The following is a 20,374-nucleotide window of genomic DNA, read 5'->3' as shown; positions in this document are numbered from 1 at the left end:
CAATTAGCAGCCCCAAAAACTATCCACGCTTTGAATGCTTCTACTATTATTGATCATCAGGGATCCTGGTTAAAAAAACAAAACCAAACCAATTTTCAAATTTAAAAAATGTAACCCAAAATCCACATTTTCCCGTGATTAAAATGAAATTCCTATCTATCTATCTAGGTGTTTCATTTTATATAAAGTAAAAAAAAGGAAAAAGAGAGAGTAAAAAAGGAAACGGAAAAGAGTAAAAACAGATAAAGCAAAAAGTCAAAAAAAGGAAAATAAAAAAATAAGGAAAAAAGAGGAGTTTTTTGTTTGTTTTTTTCAAAGTAGCATTTCATTTTAATCACGGAAAAATTTGGATTTGGGGTTCGTTTTTTAATCCGAAAATTGGGGATCCTTTGTATCACAAAACCAGGCTCCCCGTTGCTCACACAAGGGTTGCAATGATCGCGCACCTGACAAACCTAAGGACGCCGCTCCCTGGCCCGCCCGCACGACTTATTCCCCCTCCCCAGTCTCCGTGCAACATAAAGACGCCCCTCCCGGAACCAACTGCCCAGCCCCGCGGCTTCCTGCGCCCGCCCGCGGCGCATCCCGTCTCGTCCGGTCCGGCTGTAGTTCGCGCGTGGCGGTGACGCGGCGGAAGGGGCGGGCTCGGAGCGGTAGCGGCGCAAGATGGCGGCCACCACGGGCTCGGGTGAGCGGGGCCGGGTAGCCCGCCGGGGCCGGGGCCTGGGCTAGGGCTGGGGCTGGGGCCGGGGCGGGCGGGGCCGCGGGCTCGGGCCGCGCTCCCTGCCCCTGTCCTTGGCCCGGCCCGCGGGGCCCTGGCGGGGCAGCGCAGCCCGGGCCCGTGTCCCGCCCGTGCGGGGGGTGTGGGGCCTCAGTACCCGCCGGCTGGGCCCGGCCCACCTCTCCCGCCCGCTGCTGCGTCCCGCGGGCCCGGGCCCGCTCGCTGCCCTGGGCCGGCACTGCTGCGCCTGGAGCCGGCCCGCCCGAGGGCGTTGAGCTGGGGTTTGCCGGCTAGGGGTTTGTCCCCCCCCCCCATCCCGCTCCTTGCCTGGCTGGGCCCCGCCGGTGCCGGGGTCCTGGTGCCACTGAAGCCCCGGCGTGGTGTCAGCCAGCGATGGCCACGGGAGAGATTTGCCCCCTTGCCCAGTGCCGCCCGCCTCACATTTAAGCAGAGTAACAGATAGAATTGAAACGGACTCAAATTGGTTTCACTTTTGGGTGATAATTTCTGCCATGTCTGGGTTGCAGTTATGGCTTCGAGGATTTGTTTCGAGCGGTTCCCACTGAAATTTAAAATTAAGCAGGTCCTTCAAGGGGAATCCCTTGCCTTTACCAAGGAAACAAAGAGGATATTCATTTTTCTCTTGAGGCCGTAGCTATTTCCGTAGATGGTCTTCTAACAAGAGTGATTACTCAGAAGAGAGTTTGTTATACTCAGGATTTTAAAAAAGTGTGAGCAGTGCAGTAGCAGTTGTCACGAGGCCTGCGTTTTGCAGAGCTATATTTAAAAGTCTTCATAATCCCGATACCTCTGGTTTTTCTGCAGTTTGGTTTGTATTCTAGGGGACCCATGTTGAAATGCCCAGCACAGGATGTGAAATTGTGCCAGGGCCTTATCAGCTTCTTGTGTCACTCTAGCAGGCAGCCATATTTTCCCAATAATCTTTTGCAGCTTCTGACTTTCTTTTCCAGCCAAATGTAAATGGAAGAACAAGGCACGTGTCTTTCTTGTTAAGTCAGTGCAGCTCCATGAATTGGTTGTTTGGGTGTGGATGGAGAGGTCATGTAAGATTATTGAGACATTTTAAACCTCACGTTGATACAGGGCTTCCATAAGGTATTTCAACTGCAGCCCTGGTAGATGTGACTTGATCTGTCTCAACTTCCCATTGAGAGATGTTGTGAGAGTGTAGTTAAGTGCAGAGGATCAGCTGGGCAGCCCCTTTTGCGTCACGTCCCATCTTTTTCATACCATTCTAGAAGTTCTGCTGCTTTATTGGGTCTGCAGAATTGGAAGTGGGAAGTTTGTACTTCAGGTAAGGTACAGCTAGGGAAGAATAAATAGGTGTGGCAATATACATACTTATTAAGGCATTTGATGACAGATGTATTTAACCTGCTGCTGGTAGGGTTTTGTTTGTACCTTTCCTTTTGGCAAAAGCTCTGAAAATCAGCGTATAACTTTTCAACACAGGTACGTGAACACTGAGCCTTTGTAGGCAGCCCTGAATTTGGATTTGAAAAATCCAAGTGAGCAACTCCATTTAAATGCAACTGTGAGCTGGTCCTGCTGATAACTGATGTGGCTCTTTATTCTTGGTGATAGAGTCCACCCTGTGGCTACTGATTAGGTTATTAGACTGTCCTTTTCTGCTATAAGGAACAGGTATGTCCACTCCCTTTTAGTAATATTACAGCGGCACACCAGTGCAGTTTGTATTGTACTTTTTTGATGCTAAAAGTTTTGGATGTGGTGTTGTCTACTGGATACAAGGACAGGGGAAAGATCAATCCCTTGATATTTATTTATGGTCACCAATTCATGGTGGGCTTTGGGCAAGGAGTGTAATGATCTTACTTATTTATAAACAGGTTTTACAAATACTTGTTTTACAAAAACCTTTAAATGTGTGCATATTTGTTTGTAAAACATGTGGATCTGTTTGCTTCTCTTGAAAGTAGCTGAATTCCAAAGATGTATGTCCAGTCTCATTAAAAATGTCTAGATGTAGAATAAATGAAAAGGTAGCATGCGTTAGCCCTGTATTTCTATAAAAGGCTGCAGGGGTGATTTTGGAATTGAACAAGAAGGCCATACACCATCTAACAAATGGGTTGAAATGCTTAAAAATTAGAATAATAAAACACCTGGAAGGAAATTATAGGAGAGTCTAAAGGTATGACTTCTGGAAAGGAAAATTGTGTACTACTCTGGGAATTCTTAGAACATACAAATAAAGGAGAACCAGTTGACTTTAAGACTCTCAAAAGGCCATGACTGGGTTTCTTGAGGGGTGAAAGCTGTGTCTGTGCTATAGACCGCACGGTATAGGGATTCTTAAGCTAGCTTGGGTATTGGAAGTAGTATGGTTGTGGCAGCAGGTAGCTCTGCATGGGTTAATATTCCTGTTAAACAGCAAGGTACACTAGCCTGGCAGAGCTTCATGCTGCCATGTCAGCTAATGTACTTTGTTGCTCAGTGAGAAAATTAGCCTGTACAGAGCTCCAGGCTGCCCCAGCTATAGTTTCATGGATTCATAGATTGTTAGGGGCTGGAAGGGACCTTGTAGATCATCGGGTCCAGTCCCCCTGCACTAGGCAGGAAATGACAACTGGGGTCAAGTTTCCCCAGCAAGGTGACTGTCCAGTCTCCTTTTGAAGATTTCCAGGGTAGGTAGCTGGCTTGGGTATTGTCTTCAGTGCAGACGACCCTAAGACAGGTGTCAGCAACCTTATAGGGTTAATGGTCCAAGTTAGTGCAGCTCACCGCAAGTGAGGTGCTGCCCTACTTTCCAGTGCTGTGCTCCCAAACTATCAGCTGTGCTCTGAGCCCTCCAGCTGCTCCCTCTGCCACCGAATTGCCACCACTGTTCCCTGTCATAGTATTGCCATCAAAGGCCCTAAGTCAGTGATCAGCATCCAGTGAATTTTGATCCACCGGTAGATCTCGGAGCCTCTTGAAGTCAGTCTGAGCCTGGGATTGGGGGCTGAGTGCCCGCGTGCATGCACATGCGTGCCCCAGCCCAGCAGGTCAGTTCATGGTGGGGGTAAGTGGCAGGGGCTAGATCAAGGCCCCCACAGTGAGGGACAGTGCTGCAGAGGCAGGAGCAGGGGTAAGTTGAGTGGGGCCCCAGCCAGATGGGACTTGCCTGTTGGGGAGGCACGCCCCCAAATAATTTTTTCTCCCTCTGCCTCAATGTGCACCCCCCCTTTCCCTCCTCACAGACTTATCTGCTGGATGGGAGGGGGGAACGGGGTGGTGGTGGCAGATTGTAGATCTTGGGTTGCTTTTAAATGCGAAAGGCGATCTCCTACTTAAAGGTTGGAGACCACTGCCCTAAGTCACGTGCGGAAGGGCCTGATGATATTCTGGTTTAAGAACTGGCTGAGAGAGAAATATAGAGCAAAGTAGAATTAAATAGTAAATTTCTTCAATAAAAATCAAGCAGCTTGGTATCCATGAGATCCAATGCTGTGTACTACATTTCTTAATGTTTATACAGTTTCTGATTTGAAAAGTGGGGTGAGCAGCAAGATAATTGCTGATGACAGAACGTTGCTTTAGTCAGCTGAACAGAAGGGGACTGTGAAGAATTTCTAAGGGACTTAACTGGGCACCATGATAACGTATAGAGCTTTGTATTGCTTAATGCAAAGTAATGTGCCTGGAGAGACAAGTTTTAGAACCTTTGAAGGTATGAGTTAAGTTGTAAAATTATTTTTCTGACAATGAAAGAATTGGGCATCGTTATAGGTAACTTGGTTGAAACCTCTCAATATGCAGCTGTGATCAAGAAGAGCAAACAAGACATTAGAATGTATAGGGACTGGGTCAGAGAATAATGCTGAAAATATGTTGCCATTGCATAAATCAGTGATGCTGTTTCATTTGCAATGTTATGGTATGGGATTCCCATCTCAGAAGAGATGAACAAGTGGGGGTTGGAAAAAGGTGACCTAATTCAGGATATAACAAGGAGAGATCAAACAGGTTGGCCTGTTTTACCTTAAAACAGGAGAGGATATAAGAGGACATAAAATAATGAATGCTGTGGAGAAGGTAGATGGAAACTTCCTTCTGTCTCGACACAAGAAGGAGGGATACATTGAAGTAAATTAAAAGGAAAAGGACAACTGATACAGAACTGATAGAGACCAGGTAGGGTTTTTTTTTTCTTACACAAAAACCTGGACTTGCTGGCACAGGGTGTTACTTTTTAGCAAGATCTGAAAAAGGATTAACTGTAACCATGTGTATGTGTAGCAAAGAGTAGTTACAGTTAATAGTGACAAATTGTAGGTTTATTAATATTCCAGGGATGTAGCCAGTCTCTAATCTCCAAGGTTCAAGATGAAACCTTATGAATGGGCAGATTATCCCACAGCTGCTGACTGAGGTTTCTACACCTTCTTCTGAAACTCCCCGTGTTAGATGCAGAAAGAGACAGTTACTGTACTAGATGGACCTTGTCTCTGCTCAGTATTATGATTCTTGTTAATCAAGAAGACTAACTTCAGAATATCTAATAATACTTAAGTCAACAATAACCATGTTTTGGGCGTGGTTGGGAGAGGCAGTGTAAAGAGGAATGAGATGCTTCTCACATCAAACTTCCAGTTTTGATTTCTTTTACCCCCCAAATATTAGCTTGAGATGCTGTCCTTAGTAAAATAAATTCTAGTTGATGTTGTAGTTTCTGGTTTGTCTTGCAACTGAAAGATGAGTAGCAAAAATTATTCCCGCCCCCCCCCCCCCGGTCCTTCAAGTTTGGACTTCATAAATTTCATAGACATTAGGGCTGGAAGGGACCCCAGAGGATCATCAAGTCCAGCCCCCTGCCCCAGGGGCAGGAAGTCAGCAGGGATCATAGGATCCCAGCAAGATAAGCATCCAAAAGTCTCTTGAAGATGTTCGAAGTAGGTGCTTAAACCACCTCTGGTGGCAGTCTATTCCAAACCTTGGGGGCTCGGACAGTAAAGAAGTTCTTCCTTATGTCCAGCCCAGAATGGTCATCCCTTTCGGGATGTTCAACCTTGTCATCCCTTGGAGCACTCTGATGAACAGAGGTTCCCCCAGATCCTGGTGAGCACCCCAATAAATTTATAGGTGGCCATCAGATCACCCCTGAGCCTGCGCTTTTCCAGGCTAAAGAGCCCCATGGCTCTCAGCCTGTTGTCGTAAGGTCTGTTTTCCTGACCTGATCATGTGCGTGGCTCTCCTCTGCACTATCTCAAGCTTCTCCACATTCAGTTTTGGGCTCCACAATTAAAAAAGAACACAGTACTCCAGCTACAGCCTCACCAAGGCCGAGTACAATGGGAGAATGACATCCTGGGATTTGCTTGAGAAGCATCTGTGGATGCAAGCCAGTGTTTTGCTCACTTTACTAGCTGCAGCATCACATTAAAGGCTCATGTTCATCTTGTGGTCCATCATGACCCCCAAGTCCCTTTTGCCCGTAGCGCTAGTCAGTGTGGCACTGCCGGATGCTGTAAGGATGCTGTAGGTTTTTCTTCCCAAGGTGGAGAACCTTGCATTTTTCAGTGTTAAATACCATCAGGTTCTTGTCCGCCCATAGCCAAGGGGGCTGCTGTGCCCTTTTGCTGCCTTTCCTTCGAGATGGAATAGACTTAGCTTGTGCATCCAGGATTGTTCCTTTGAAGAGCAACCACTCATCCTGTGCTTCCCTCCCCTTTTGGGCTGTGGCCCTTTAGGGCCTCACTGACATGCCTCCTGAGTTGTTAGGGACTGGAAGGGACCTTACAGGTCATCGGGTCCACCCCCCTGCACTTGGGCAGGAAAGACTGCTGGGATCAGATGACCCCAGCAAGATGGAGGTTGGCAACACTTTGTTTGAGTTGAGACCCCTTTATGGTAATGTAGGTTTGCCTTGGCCATTTTACCATGGTTTCTTTATCAAGATTGTATTTTAATATCAAAACATGAATCAAGAGTGGAAATCTTTGAATTCAGGGGCATAATTATGGGGTCCGCATATGAACCATTAAGTTCTTATCTGCTGACAGTTTGTCATAACCAAAAGCCTCTTATTCAACATTTAATGTTTGGTCACTTTAAAGACTTGACAGAGTTTTGACAAAGAATGAAAATTTTAATGTATTTTGAGGTCAGACTTCAACACTTAAATTTAGCACTTTGAGTTGTGGTGTTGTAGACAAACTGTCGAGTTAAACAAGGTTCAAACCCACTGCTTCCTGCTAGAGTTGCACTGATACATTGGTCCAATATCACATTGGCACCGGATATAAAGAAAATTGACTGTACTGGAAACCAGCCTGATGTGGTTGATAGATGCTCCATGCCAAAGTTGAAATTGGCTTTGGTTCGGGTCAGCATCTGAAATTCTCTACATTATTCTGCTGAGAATAACATTAGAAAAAGGAGACTCTTTTATGTAAAGTTCCTAATTGCTGAAATAAGTTATCCATAAGCTCTCCTGCATATTCTGCATCACTTCCACCTTATGCCTTACAGTTTGAGATAAATTTATCAAACGACTTGACTTGTGACTTGATTCTTACCTGGAAAGAAAAGTTACGAATGTAACCTTTCAGAATTATGAAGATACAACACCTTGCGCACTTACTGCTTGATCCTGTGTATATTGCCATCAGTGGCAAAACTTAGCTTGACTCAGCTGGTACAGGATCTGCCCCTGAAGGTATGTTTGTCCACTTTGTTGCAGTGTGGTCTGTTAGTGCTGTTGAGGCAGGTGTCTGTTCCAGAATGGATCTATTTTTGAGAAGTTTCCGCTTCTGTAAACTTGCTTGCAGTGTTCATCAACTTGATGCACAAATTCTGATTTCTGATTTTGACTGAATGTGGTTGGTTATTTGTTCTATTTTTTTTTTATTTATGCCAACTTTATCTTCATCGTTTTATTTTAACGTTTTGTGCCAGGGTCTTGCAAATTGTTTTATGTTAAGTGTTTAAAGTGGTTTGATCACAAACACTGACTAGCAATATTCAATTTCAGTCTGCATCAGAACCAGACTTGGCTCTGTTTAATCCAGCATCGCTGTCAGTTAGCAATTGGAATGCTATCTTCACATCTATAAAGTCTACCACCTCTCCACCAGGAAGCTTAAATTCTTCCCCACTTGTCAGGGAGGTAAGGATTTCTTAGTGATATATTTTTTTTTTTATTAGACCAACTGCACAGTCGGGATAGAGTTAGATAAGCTTTTGAATGCAAGACGTTCTTCTTCAGATCATATCTTGCATTTGAAAGCTTGTCTAACTCAACTCAATCCCAGTTATGCAGTTGGTCCAATAAAAGTTTTCACCCTAAGAAATCCTTGCCTCTCAAATAATTCCTGAGCCATCATAGCTACAATACCAGTCTATCACTAACTATCACTTGTCAGGGAAGCTTATGGTTGCTACCTGGTTTTGTTTTCCAGGCCTGTGGTAAAAATTAAATGTTTCATGGGGTTTCATTGTCTGAGCTAGTGGTTGTAACTACTAAGTCCTTTTGCTTTATTTTGTTTTTGCTCTTTAATTCACATGTATTTTATCTCTTTTTGGAAGATTTCCATGAGGTCTGCCAACAGTTGTTTGGCTTTGTCTTGCACCTTTTGTATCAGGAGTCAAATTAAATGTGAAGTTGATTTTAATACTGTTCTGGAATTATTATTAGTGGAATAGACTGCCTACGGAAGTTGTGGACTCTGCACCGCTGGAGATGTTCAAGAAGAGACTGGACAGCCACTTGTTGAAAACCGCTGACCTAGATCATCTACATCTTTTGTACCAATACCCATTTGTAAACATTGATGGCCAGTACTGACCCACTACCCCTCACTCCTGACCTGCTGCCCTCTGCCCCCAGCCCCTCCCACAGGGGAAGGGAGTGGAAGTGTGTGGGGGGGGGCGGCCTCCAAGGAGTCTCTTGCAAGCTGGAACTCTGCCAGCCTACAAGGGGAAAGCCACGGTTTCCCACATTTTTTCTCCTTTTAAAGGAGAATCCATTTTTAAACTTTGATCCATTTTTAAAGTTTGTTCATGACCCTTTCATATATTTTTGCAACCACTTTTGGGTCATGACTGATCTAGATGTAGCTATGCCTGTGTTCCACTAGAGGTATTTCCCATGCTTGTGGGCTTTGCTGGTTGCCCTGCCTCTCTTGTGCTACGTCAGGGTGTTTTTTAAGCCTTTTTAGAGGCATTGAGTGTTGGCTACAGCCAAAGCTAGGGGTTTTGGCTGGGGTTTGCCAGTGCTCCTGCTGGGATCAAAACCAGAGGTTCTTGGCTGGAGGGTCTTGCCTCTCTTTCCCAGAATCAGACATATCACCATATTTGGGGTCAGGAAAGAATTTGTATCCCAGGGTCAGGCTGGTATGGCCTGTGGGGTTTGCCTTCTTCTGTAGTGGGTGGTGTGGCCCTCTGCCTGGGATCTCATAGAAGTTGTCTGTTGTAGTCTCCCCTCTTGACCTGTGGCAGGTTAGGGCACTAGGTCTGTGTTGTCATGGTTGATGGTAGTCTTATGTAGAGTTTAGATTATGGATTATATGGGATGGTTTGGATAAGGATGATCCTTCTTCAGGCAGGGGGCTGGACTAGATGACCTCTGGAGGTCCCTTCCAGCCCTGTGTCTCTGATTCTATGATTCACTAAAATAAAACATAATCTAAAGCCTGTTTTGGCAGTTTAATTACTTATCTCTTCTGTGTGTGTGTGTGTGTGTGTGTGTGTCTATTCAAGGACTCATGAAGCTAACAAGCTTGTTTGGTTACTGACTTGGCAGTCTCCATAACGACATGGAAAGGGTTATGCAAAGTATCTGCCATATGTGGAAAATGCAGTTGACTCATGCTTGAGTCAGCTGTTCTAGAAATGTGTTGAGTTTCAGAACTTGCTTTGGTCCTGGGTTCCAGAAGTAATTTAGCAAATATTGAACGAGCACAGGACATCCTGTCTGTAGTCTCTGAACTTGACTCTTGTAGGATGGTAAGGCAGCAAGGTGTCATGATGCCCTAAGCTAGCGGTTCCCTATCTGTGGTATGGGTACCACCAGTGGTACACAGACAACCTGTCAGTGGTACGTGTTAACAGGTTTACTATAATTACTTTATATGACACACAATTTCTGGTGGTACTTAAGGTTTAACTGAAATTCACTGGTTGTACTGATGGTTTTATTGTTTTAAATTGGTGGTGTGCAATCTGTCAGAGTTTGGGAACCACTGCTCTAAGCCAGTGGGGACCAATGCATCTGGTCCCAGGGGCCAGGTGAGTGGCATGGGGCCAGTCTGCAGACCTGCATCTGGTGCATGGGGCACGTCTTCCAGCCTGGAAATCTGACCGTGGGATGAACAGCTCCCAGAGCTGCAGCAATTGATGCTGCCACTGCTCCTTTGCTGCCAAATTTCCAGGGCTGTGTTGAGTCCCATGGGCCAGGGGATGTGGCCTGATGTGCCAGATCTTGGCTCTGGGCTTTCCAATTCAGCTGAAAAATGCATTCTTGGAGAGTGCTGCGGCCATTGTATAGGCAGATGTAGGATCATACAGCAACTATTCAGTTCTCACAGTAACAAGGGTTTGCAGGTTTTCCCATCTAGCCTGAAATCCAAATGTAAAGTGTCTCATGGATCCCCCACTCCTATAACTTGCCTGAAGTCCCCTTAAAGCTTGTAAGCAAACTATTTGTGTCAAAGTACTACGGGTCTGTTTTCTCTCTATAATACAACATGTGATCAACTACCACAAATTAGTTCTCAGACTGGTTTGAGAGCTACTGCTCTCTAATCCTTAATTATTTTATGGTTCTGACTTGTATCTGATCAGAGTGATTTATTTTGGAATAGATCTGAAACAATGTTGCCTTCTCTTCCCCCCGATATCAGATTTATCCCTCCCCCCCAGCCTTCTTGGGGTGTAATGTTAAGGTTAGAAAGTTTAACGTTTGCAACATTTACATTAAGAAATGCCAAAGTTGAGAATTTCAGCTTGAATTGGGCTCCTGGTACATTTATTATATAGTATGGTGTTGAATTGTGCAATTATTTTTGTCATACAAGATCATTACCTCACTGACAACACAGAAAGGATGTTACTCATTGAATGAATGGCTAGTATTTCCTCTTACCTTCATCACATGGCCCCATGTCTTCCCACAGACTGCCCAATCCTTGCTCTGAATGTCAAAAAAATGATTTCCTGGCGTATAAATCTTATCTTCACAGCACCTACAGACATGAACTGATATTATCTCCATGTTACAAATGAGGATTTAAAGCAAAAGAAAACTAAGATCAAACTAACTGTTGTCATTTCCAGCCTCTAATTTAAGAGGCCTGATTTTATTTTTCAGATTACTGAGCATTCTCAGAGCCTTGCGTATTCAAACACAGCTTCTTTGGCTTCAGTTAGTTACGAGTACTCAGCACTTCTGTAAATCAGATTTGAGGGTCTCTAGTTTTGCATCCCTAAGTAGTAGCTACCTGTGTAAAAAGTGTGGATCAGATGACTGGCTGGTATTGTGCAGGATTTACACGATGGAGGCAGGATTAGGATTTTTGGGATGGCATTCAGATGTGTTGATCTTAAGCTGTGTGGGTCTTTTTCTATAGTCCCCTTTCTCATTCACTGTACAACTACCAGCTTCTGCAGAAAATAAGACTAGAATTCTGTAGACAACAGCTTCATTTACTGTATAGTCTTGAATCACTTTCTGAGCACTGCCTGAAAAAAGTGGCATGCAATCACGAAATTATTCAAAATCCTATCCCGGCCCTCTATACGTCTATCATTTCATGCTTCTGCCAGTTCCCTTGTTTCCTCTCCACTCTTCAGTGCACTGTGCTGAAGTGCTAAGATTTGAAAGACTTCTTTCTTCACACTGCCTGGGCTCTCCTGTGGATGCTTTGAGAACATAGGGTATATAGTCTTGTTGTTCTCAATGTTGGTACTTTTTTAGCTTATTTTTGTTGGTTCTGAAAAATTCTGTTAGTATTGCATTTGTTCAGAACTGCGGTACTGGAGCTGACATGTATTTCTGATCTTGTATTTTCAGATCTCTCTTGAATACGATATATAATATTTTTTCTTTCCAAATTGACCAGCAAGCTAATTTCACTAGTGGAGATGCTTCTGATTTGTATATGTGGTTGTGATTTTTTTTTTTGTGTGTGTGTGTGTATGTGTGTGTGGCTGAGGCTTTAGCAGAACTCTGTTTCACAGTAAAATCAGAATTAATATTTTGTCTCTCTCATATCTCTCAAGACATTTGAAGGAGACTTTAAAGCTACTAAAGTTGTCACAATCTAAGGACTGTCACATTGTGTACATCCACAGATCTTTTATATTTCCATATCTTCAAGCAGTCAAAGGGATCATCTTCAAGGCTTTCTCCTTGCTTCTTTCTGGTGCCATTGACTTGAGGATATTTTTTGAAGAACTGGAAGGGCTTTTCACTGAAAATATTGTCCCATAAAAAATAATTTTCCAGTCTGTTTTTTCTGTGCTATGCTGCAGATGCGAACAGAGAAGGGAACCAGCTATTCTTTTCAGCTGTACTGTACTAAGGACTGTGCAACTATTGAATAATTAAGCTTGTGGTACACTTTAAAAAGTTCTGTTTTGTTTTGGTTTTTTTTGAAGTGGAAAATAACTGTTAACTTCTACATCATATCAATAGTTTTGTTTCCTTTAGGCCCATTCATAAACATGTACTGTAAATTCTGGAATTCAGTGGTGGACTCATTTGGGGTCTTTAATGGCTGCAGCTTGAGCATCTTGAAACAAATGATGTTCCAGTGGCCAAGTCCTAGGAAACTTAGGTTCAAGTCCTCCCCCCACCAAAGACATTCAGGATGACTTTGGGCAAGTCACTTAGCCTCTCTGTGCCTCAGTTCCCTGTCTGGAAAATGCAAATTAAAACGTCTGTCTCTCCTGCAGCTTTTGTGTGGCTATGCATACGAAAGTTTGTGAGGTGTTCAGATGCTGCAGTGATGGGAGGTGATGAAGGCAATATGAATTGACTTCAGATTCGCCTGCTTTTATTACAAAACTGGTTGTCTTGTTTTGAATGCTGTTTTGAAATGTTCAGAGAAGGTTCAGTGATGTTAAGAGCTTCTAACAAAATGCTGATGTAGGATCTGCTGCATCGTGTGGACAGGAAGTAAGACTATTATGCTGTTTATTCTTCTGAAGAGATAAGAAGTCCCCCCTTTTCTCACTGCATACACTGTCTTGGCCCAATAGCATAATTTCTTAAGTGCAAGATGAGCTCTTTTCTCACATAAGGACCAGAACTTAAACATGAAGGCATCTTCATGCTGGTAACGTACCCTCACGCAGATGTTGCTCTTTCTCAATGTTTTGGTTTAACTGTTTGACATGTAGGATTACTAAAAGCACTGCTCTAGTTGCTTAGTTTAATCTCACTGTCAGATGTTCTCAGCTCTCAAAGTTTCTTTCTGATTGTTTTTAGGAGTAAAAGTTCCTCGTAATTTTCGTCTGTTGGAAGAACTTGAAGAAGGTCAGAAAGGAGTAGGAGATGGGACAGTTAGCTGGGGTCTTGAAGATGATGAAGATATGACACTTACAAGATGGACAGGAATGATTATTGGGCCTCCAAGAGTAAGCATCAACTTAAAGATAAAAATGCCACTGTCACTAATCTCTGCTTTTTTTCTGTTCCCACTGCCCCAGCCTAAACACTGGTGTGTATCTGACCAAGTATGCGCTTGCAACCTGGTTTGCTTGGCATGTAAAACTGGATTTTATATGCCAGTGTATAATATAAAGTTTGAATAATACTGGGTAACCATTCTCTAGTTAATTCTTTGACAAAACTTTCGTCCTTACGCATTCACTCTAGATTGTGTGTGTGCAGAGAATACCCCAAGCTAAATTGGCTTTTGCATACCAGCAGAGATTAATCTGTGTGACCTAGACTGGATGCATGAGAGGGCTAATACAGCTATACTGCTTCTACTTCTGGAGGCAGCATATGCAGGGCTAACAGCATTGCTGTATAACAATGTTTTTTGTGCCTTATACACGTACTCTTAGAATGTCACTTCTGATTCCCAGGGTACTGCTGAATACAGCAAAGTTTAAAAATCTTTAAATTATATTTAGAGAAAATGCAGGTAAAATTCTCGCTAGCTACTCTATTTTCACTATATTCTGTGTGAGTTCACTTCAGTTTCATTCATCATTTTTGGGAAATTCTTGAGGACTTTTGGGGGGTTTTCTGTTACAGCGAAACTTGCTTACCTAAAAGTTTTAGATAAGTCAGAAAATGCTAATGTTTAGAACCTCAAACTTTAACTCAGCAGTACTTCTGCCTTTGTCATATTTCCCCTGTATTTTTTTTTTTTTTTTATAATTGTTTTGAGTCTGGGTAATGTCTGTGTTCTCCTGTTTAGAAAAGTCATGAAAAAAGCCTGCAATACACCCATGTTATCACAGTGAGTGGAACATAAATTATCATGCTTAGTATTTCCACTATCTTTGTCTCTCTACTTATTGTATTACAGTCTTAACAGTGAAGATAGTGACAAGCTTGCCATTGCATAGCTGAGAAGCAGCTTAGGTCTGTTGGCTGTTTAGTTCACTCTACTTTCTGTTTTTGGATAGGGAAGGAAGCAAAAAAAACATTTTAGTAGACAAACTGAAAAAAATGTTTCAAATAAGAACTTTCTTGCTGATTGCTGGCGGGCTGGGTACCTCACAATAAAAATAACGCCTTTGAAGAATGTCTGTAAGAGACCCCTTACTAATTTAGTGGTTTGGCCTTTGAGGATTTATTCTGTGTGTTAAAAATATGATCGATGGGATAGTGAGACTATGTTTTCATGAACTAGAGACACATAGCTTATTGATAATAGCTATGGGTCTCTACTTCACAGTAGTGAATTCCAAAGACTGATTATGTACTCTTCATTTGTGCTGGATAGGGGAGGTCAGGATTGGGGTGCGCCATTCCAGCTTCATTGACTCTTACTCCAAAAGGATAATGGAAGTACCCAAGTTACCTTTGCTGTACCGTTGGATTATGTAGGTCTCTGTGTCGTCTGTCTCAGTTTTTTCACCCTGTTAGATGGAGCCCTTTAAGCACTATAGCTGCCTATCTCTGCACCCCTTTTTCTAGTCTTCTATGAGAGAGGTTGACCAGGATTGAAGAGAGGTCGGGTTGACCATGGCAGCTGAGGCTGTACCATTAATACCACTTTTTCTGTGTCACTATTTATTCATCCAAACATTTTCTTTGACGGCTGCTGTAAGCATATCCCTGGATCCAGTGGTATCTGACCTTTGTCAGCTTGCAGGCAAAAATTCGGAGCAAATCAAATTAAATAGACCTATGTCTGTGGGAAGCAAGGATGTGTGTGTGTCAGCTGGCAGCAAGAGGTCTGGTGGGCACCATGTTGTTTGCGAGCCCTGGGTTGGGGACCACTCCCCTTATCCACTCATTCATATATTCATAGTGAGCCTTAGGTTGTTCTTCTGAGAGTCTTTGTTTGATATTAGAAACTAAATTGTGGAAAGGAGTTTGCTTTAATGAGGAGTTTGGTATGCAGAGGTGTTAAAAATTATCAGCATATATACGCCTCGCATAACATTCAGGCAGAATGAAAGTTTTAATCTAAATTGTAGATTTAACTGGAAACTTGCACATACTAATAGGTGTTTATTTGCTGATGCATAACCAGTAATATAGCTCATACTGTAGAACAAGCTCATAAAGTAACATAGGCAGATTCTTCTAGTGTGCTTCTTTTCTTTCTCTTTCCTTTCTCTTACCCATTTATATTTATAGATGAAATTTTTTCCAGGTATTGGGTTTTTTCAAACTGATTTTTATTTATTTGTTTTTGCTTGAAAGCATCATACTATATTGAAGTATAGACTTTTTTGTTTACCATGTATGGTTTCATACTTAGTTTTGTTTCCTTTGTTTCAATGAAATGTATAACACATGAGCCCCAAAAAGCTGCTCGTCTCCCCCTGTAGGTAGGGGTATTGACAGGGGAGTCTTGGTGATGGCAGAAGACAAATTAATCTCCTATGTAGAACTAGTACATGCTGCTGCTTCTGATAGTCCTTACTTCCATACATGGAAGCAGGCTTTCCCTCCCATATAGCTCTATGCAGATAGCTTTGCTGTATATTTACTCCATCTGCAAGACCTCAGCCTTGGCTGTAAATGTTTCATATTGTCTGTAGGCGCCAAGTAATCCAGCTTGTAATGTCTGTCACTTGCAGCACTTGTATTAAACAGCTATTTCAAAGAAGCCTGCAAGTTTGCATGTGCTTGTGTGTTGTCATGCTAGCAAAATGCACCTGAGTAGTTTTGACACTTGAATTGTGGATGATTGCTGAATCTATCTAGAGGTGACAGACAAAGTTTGCTCAAATTCTTGTAACAACCTTCTGTTTGTTCACCTTTCCCATCTGTCGCCTTCTGACTATCTCCAGCCAAAGGAATTGGAAAACTATTCTGAATAACTGACCACTGGATGTCACTGTTGCACAGAAAAGCTGCTGCCTATGCATATTTTTTTCCTAGTAAACCAGAGCCTGCTACTTTTGGAGCTCTGCATAAGACTTGCTGTGTGTTTATAGGCAGGTACACAAATGTATATTCAGGTGCACTTGACCCCTGACTCCTGTGTTTTATAACGGTTCATATCAGGAAAGATGTTAAAAGGATGGTCAAGCTGGGTATTCACTGGGGAAAACCATTGTGTTTATGTTGAGGGAGCTCTTGCTATATAAAATCCTGGCAGTCTTGGCATGGATTAAGAATTACCAATGCTTTATTTTTGCTGGGAGTTTACATAGATTTTGTAGAGAAGTAAAGCTAAAAAGGACCTCAGGAAATCATTGGGTCCAATGGAAAATCAAACTAGCAACTTTGGTGTTATTGGCACCACACTCTAACTGGATGAGCTATGGAAATATAAAATACATTACGCTACACTAACAAAAGACGCTTCTCTTTAGGCCCCTGCAACCCTGCCTACTAGAATGGCAAGAGAACTCTTAACTTGTGATTGATTTTTTTTTTCCTCCCCCCACCTGCCCGGGTTGGCTTTTTTTGTAAGCTTTCAGTGCAGTTTTGACTCTGCAGGAAAATGTGCCCAAACTGCCAAATGCTGAAAATCACACTCCTCTTAGGCAGATCTGTCATTCTACTTTCATTATTACTATTATAGCTGGGGCACTCTTCACCCAGAATGCCAGAACTCCATGTTCAAAAATTCTGTGGTTTTTGTGTAGTGCTGCACACTGTAAGTTGACCTCCACTTTCTTCCCGTTTCCTTATACTGTCTTTAAGAATTGCAGAATCAATGCACACACTACTGCAGGCACTTCCTCTGCCTGAAGAAGGGTGTTTGTACCTGAAAGCTTGCAAAGAAGAATTTTGCCAACTATTTTAGTTGGTCTAATAAAAGATATCAGATTTACCCCTTCCCTGCCTACACCAGGCAAAATGTGGCTTAGGGGCCAGATGCGGCCTACCAGGCCATTCTATCTGGCCCATGGGGCCCCTAAAAAATGTAGAAAATTAATATTAATCTGCCCTGCGCTGCCTGTCATTCAGCCCTCGATGGCTTTCCGAAACTCTGTCAGTGGCCCCCTGCTCAAAATATTTGCCCACCCCTGGCCTACATACTTGGACCAACACAGCTACAACCAACCCCCTCGCTACTTTTTGCTTCCTTCCCCTATACCTCCATGCTGTTTAGCGTCTCTTAGGTCTAAAGCACCAACCAATGTTGTTGCTATATAAGAAATAATCCTGATGGCAAGTAAATTATTAAATGTATTGTATTTGGAGCATTCCACTGTCCATCCTACTTACCGCACTTCTGAGTTACGAAAACAAGAAAAACCTCAAGGTTCGTTTATGTCTTAAACTCAGAGGAATTAAAAATTGTAGACTTCTCTGGTAGGTTGAGCTTAAATCGCTGGTTTCTCTAAAGTAGTGGCTTCCATTCCAAGATAGTTAACTGTAAGGCAAACAGTGCAAAACTCTACTTGCCTTCATATTTCTTTGTATGTATCTGAACTATTTAGTGAAAAAGCTAGACCGCTTTATTCTAATTAGTACCCCAGAAATGATGTCGGTTTTGTTCTTTAACCTTAAGCACAGATAATATTTTAAATATAAGATTGCTGTGTCATAAATGTCTGTTGGAGGTGTTCAGTGCATTTAGCAAATTTCTCAAAGGTGAGAGTGCAGTAGTAATGATTGCCCTTTGAGAAATAGCATGCAAAATTCGAACTTCACGAATATCAGTGACCGTCTTTGCCAAGTGATTCGTGTACCACCTGACACAATGTTCTTTTTTTTCCAGACAATTTATGAAAACAGAATATACAGCCTTAAAATAGAATGTGGGCCTAAATATCCAGAAGCACCTCCATTTGTAAGATTTGTAACAAAAATTAATATGAATGGAGTAAATAGTTCTAATGGAGTGGTAAGTTTTTTTCTGTTTCTATTAACCTAGTTTAAATGTACACATTTTAAATCGGTGTGTTTTCTGAACTCCCATGTTACTTAACTGAATGCCTTCAGGTTTTGCTTTGAGAATTGGAAGAGGGCGGGATAGGAAAATGGCATTTACACTATATATAAACTTACCATGCCAGTCAGTAAGGCCCTCAAACACACCATGCCACTCGGCCCAGGCTGCTTTCTGAATCGGAGCAGTGTAGCTGCATGCTGATTCTTTGTCTTTAATCCACTTGCAGCACCATATGAATGCGGTTGGGAGGTACCCTACATGGAGCAGTGTGGCATGCTTGAGGGTGCCCTTGCCTGGCATGGTAAATTTACAGTGGAGACATAACTATAATGCATCAAATACTTTCCCACGCTTGAACTGTGTGTAGTTGATTTCATCCCCATCCTTTGCCCTGATAGCATGAATGTTAAACAACAGGAATACTTATTAAACTTGAAAGGAAACTACATTTCTGTTTAAGTCTGAAAAACCCTTTAAAAACAGCATCTAGTAAGGAGCTATATGTTAACAGTCTGAGGACTGACGGGTTTGGTGTTTTTTTGTCTATTTTAGGTGGATCCCAGAGCCATATCAGTCCTAGCAAAATGGCAGAATTCTTATAGTATCAAAGTTGTTCTGCAAGAACTTCGGCGTCTAATGATGTCTAAAGAAAATATGAAACTTCCTCAGCCACCTGAAGGACAATGTTACAGCAATTAATTAAAAAAAATGATGCCCCCCTACTCAATTTAAGCTGTCTTCATTTTCCACAGTAGTAAATTTTCTAGATGCATCTTGTAGACCTCAAAATACTGGAAAGGAAGTTCCCATTCAAAGGAAGTTTATCTTGAATACTGTAAATGATACTAATTTTCCATTTGAAATATAAGTTGTGCTATAACAAATAATCCTGTCATGTGTAACCACTGTCCACATAGTTGAACTTCTGGTATCAAGAAAAGTCTATTTAAATTTATTACTGTCAAGACCAGTGTGGCACATCTAACTCAACTGTGAAAGCATACATCACACAATCACCTTGCTGTGTGTTTGGCCTGGGCTATTCCCCTTCCCCCACCTTTTTCTGTCTTTTGCAATAGAGTCGAAGCTCAGGGCTATTTATTAGAGGAGACACAAAGGTTTTAGCTTCCAGTACTACACTGGGCTTTATGGACTACTAATGGGGATGTGTGCTAACCTCAATCATCCCTCCCTTTGTGCTGTCTCTAGTAAAAGCTGAATGTGACTGTGGTTGTTCTTTCTGGGTTTTCTTTCTTTTCCTTTCTTTTCTTTTTTTTTCCTTTTATTGCCCTGATAATCAGGGGTAGGCTTTTCTTCTTCCCTTTGGCCAAGGCATAGATTGTATTTCTCCTCCCGGTCCCCTTTCCCAGTTATGTGGGCCTTGGGTGAGGGATTCAGGGTTCTTCGATCTCTCTCCTCTCCCCCATTGTCCTAGTGGGGGTGCTGCTTTATTTTTTTGTCCCCTCCTATGACTCTTCTTCGTGCCAGTGGCCAGCAATGGGGTGAGTGTTGGGGCAGTCATCTGATGTGTCCCCTCGTGCTTGTCATTTTGTTTTTGCAATGAATTTAGTCTTCACCAGCCTGGGAAACAAGAGTATCTATTCTGCTCGCAAACTTGGATCTCCCCTGCCCCCTTAGCACTGCTGCCACACCGCCAAGCTGGCCACGGCTGATATTAGATAGGCTTTTTGACATGGTGAAAAGAGCAGTAATTTACCAGGATTGCTTGGATCTGCTAGCTGCCAAACCGTAATAGGGAAACTCCGCATATAGAAATTCTAAACACACACTCCAGTTAAACCAACTTGAATTTTGGTGCTTTACAATTGACCTGAGAATGTTAACTAATAAACAATGCACTTACCTTTTGGCTCTTCTAAAGACCTGACAACTAGAGACAAATCAACATACTGTAGACTTTGTTCTGACACTTCAGGTCTCAGGAGGAAAAACTCTGCCATGAAGAATTGGAGGGGAATGGTGTGCACAGCAGATTAAGGACCTCCTTTATTGGCATTGCGTCCTGGCAAATCACTGTCTTTTCTGATTACTATTTTGGACCACTAACTGCTGAAATGTGGATGCAAGCTTAAATACAAACAACCTAGTGTGTCCTAAGTTTTATGAAAAAAAATCAGTGTTT

The 20,374-nt window shown here is 42.5% G+C and overlaps 1 protein-coding gene across 1 annotated transcript; it reads left to right on the top strand.

Annotated features, from left to right (window-relative positions):
- Positions 1-579: 579 nt before the first annotated feature.
- On the top strand, positions 580-18,958 carry UBE2V1 (ubiquitin conjugating enzyme E2 V1). The gene is made up of 4 exons (XM_090020669.1): positions 580-688; positions 13,176-13,324; positions 18,058-18,183; positions 18,784-18,958. The coding sequence occupies exons 1-4, from the start codon at positions 667-669 to the stop codon at positions 18,928-18,930; spliced, it is 444 nt and encodes a 147-aa protein (XP_089876795.1). The 5' UTR covers positions 580-666; the 3' UTR covers positions 18,931-18,958.
- The last annotated feature ends 1,416 nt before the right edge of the window (positions 18,959-20,374 follow it).

Source organism: Crocodylus siamensis, chromosome 10, assembly GCF_052110815.1.
Source record: "Crocodylus siamensis isolate JL-2025a chromosome 10, ASM5211081v1, whole genome shotgun sequence".
Lineage (NCBI taxonomy): Eukaryota > Metazoa > Chordata > Crocodylia > Crocodylidae > Crocodylus > Crocodylus siamensis.
The sequence above is the reverse complement of the archived record's forward strand: the minus strand, read 5'-3'. Positions and strand labels throughout refer to the sequence as shown.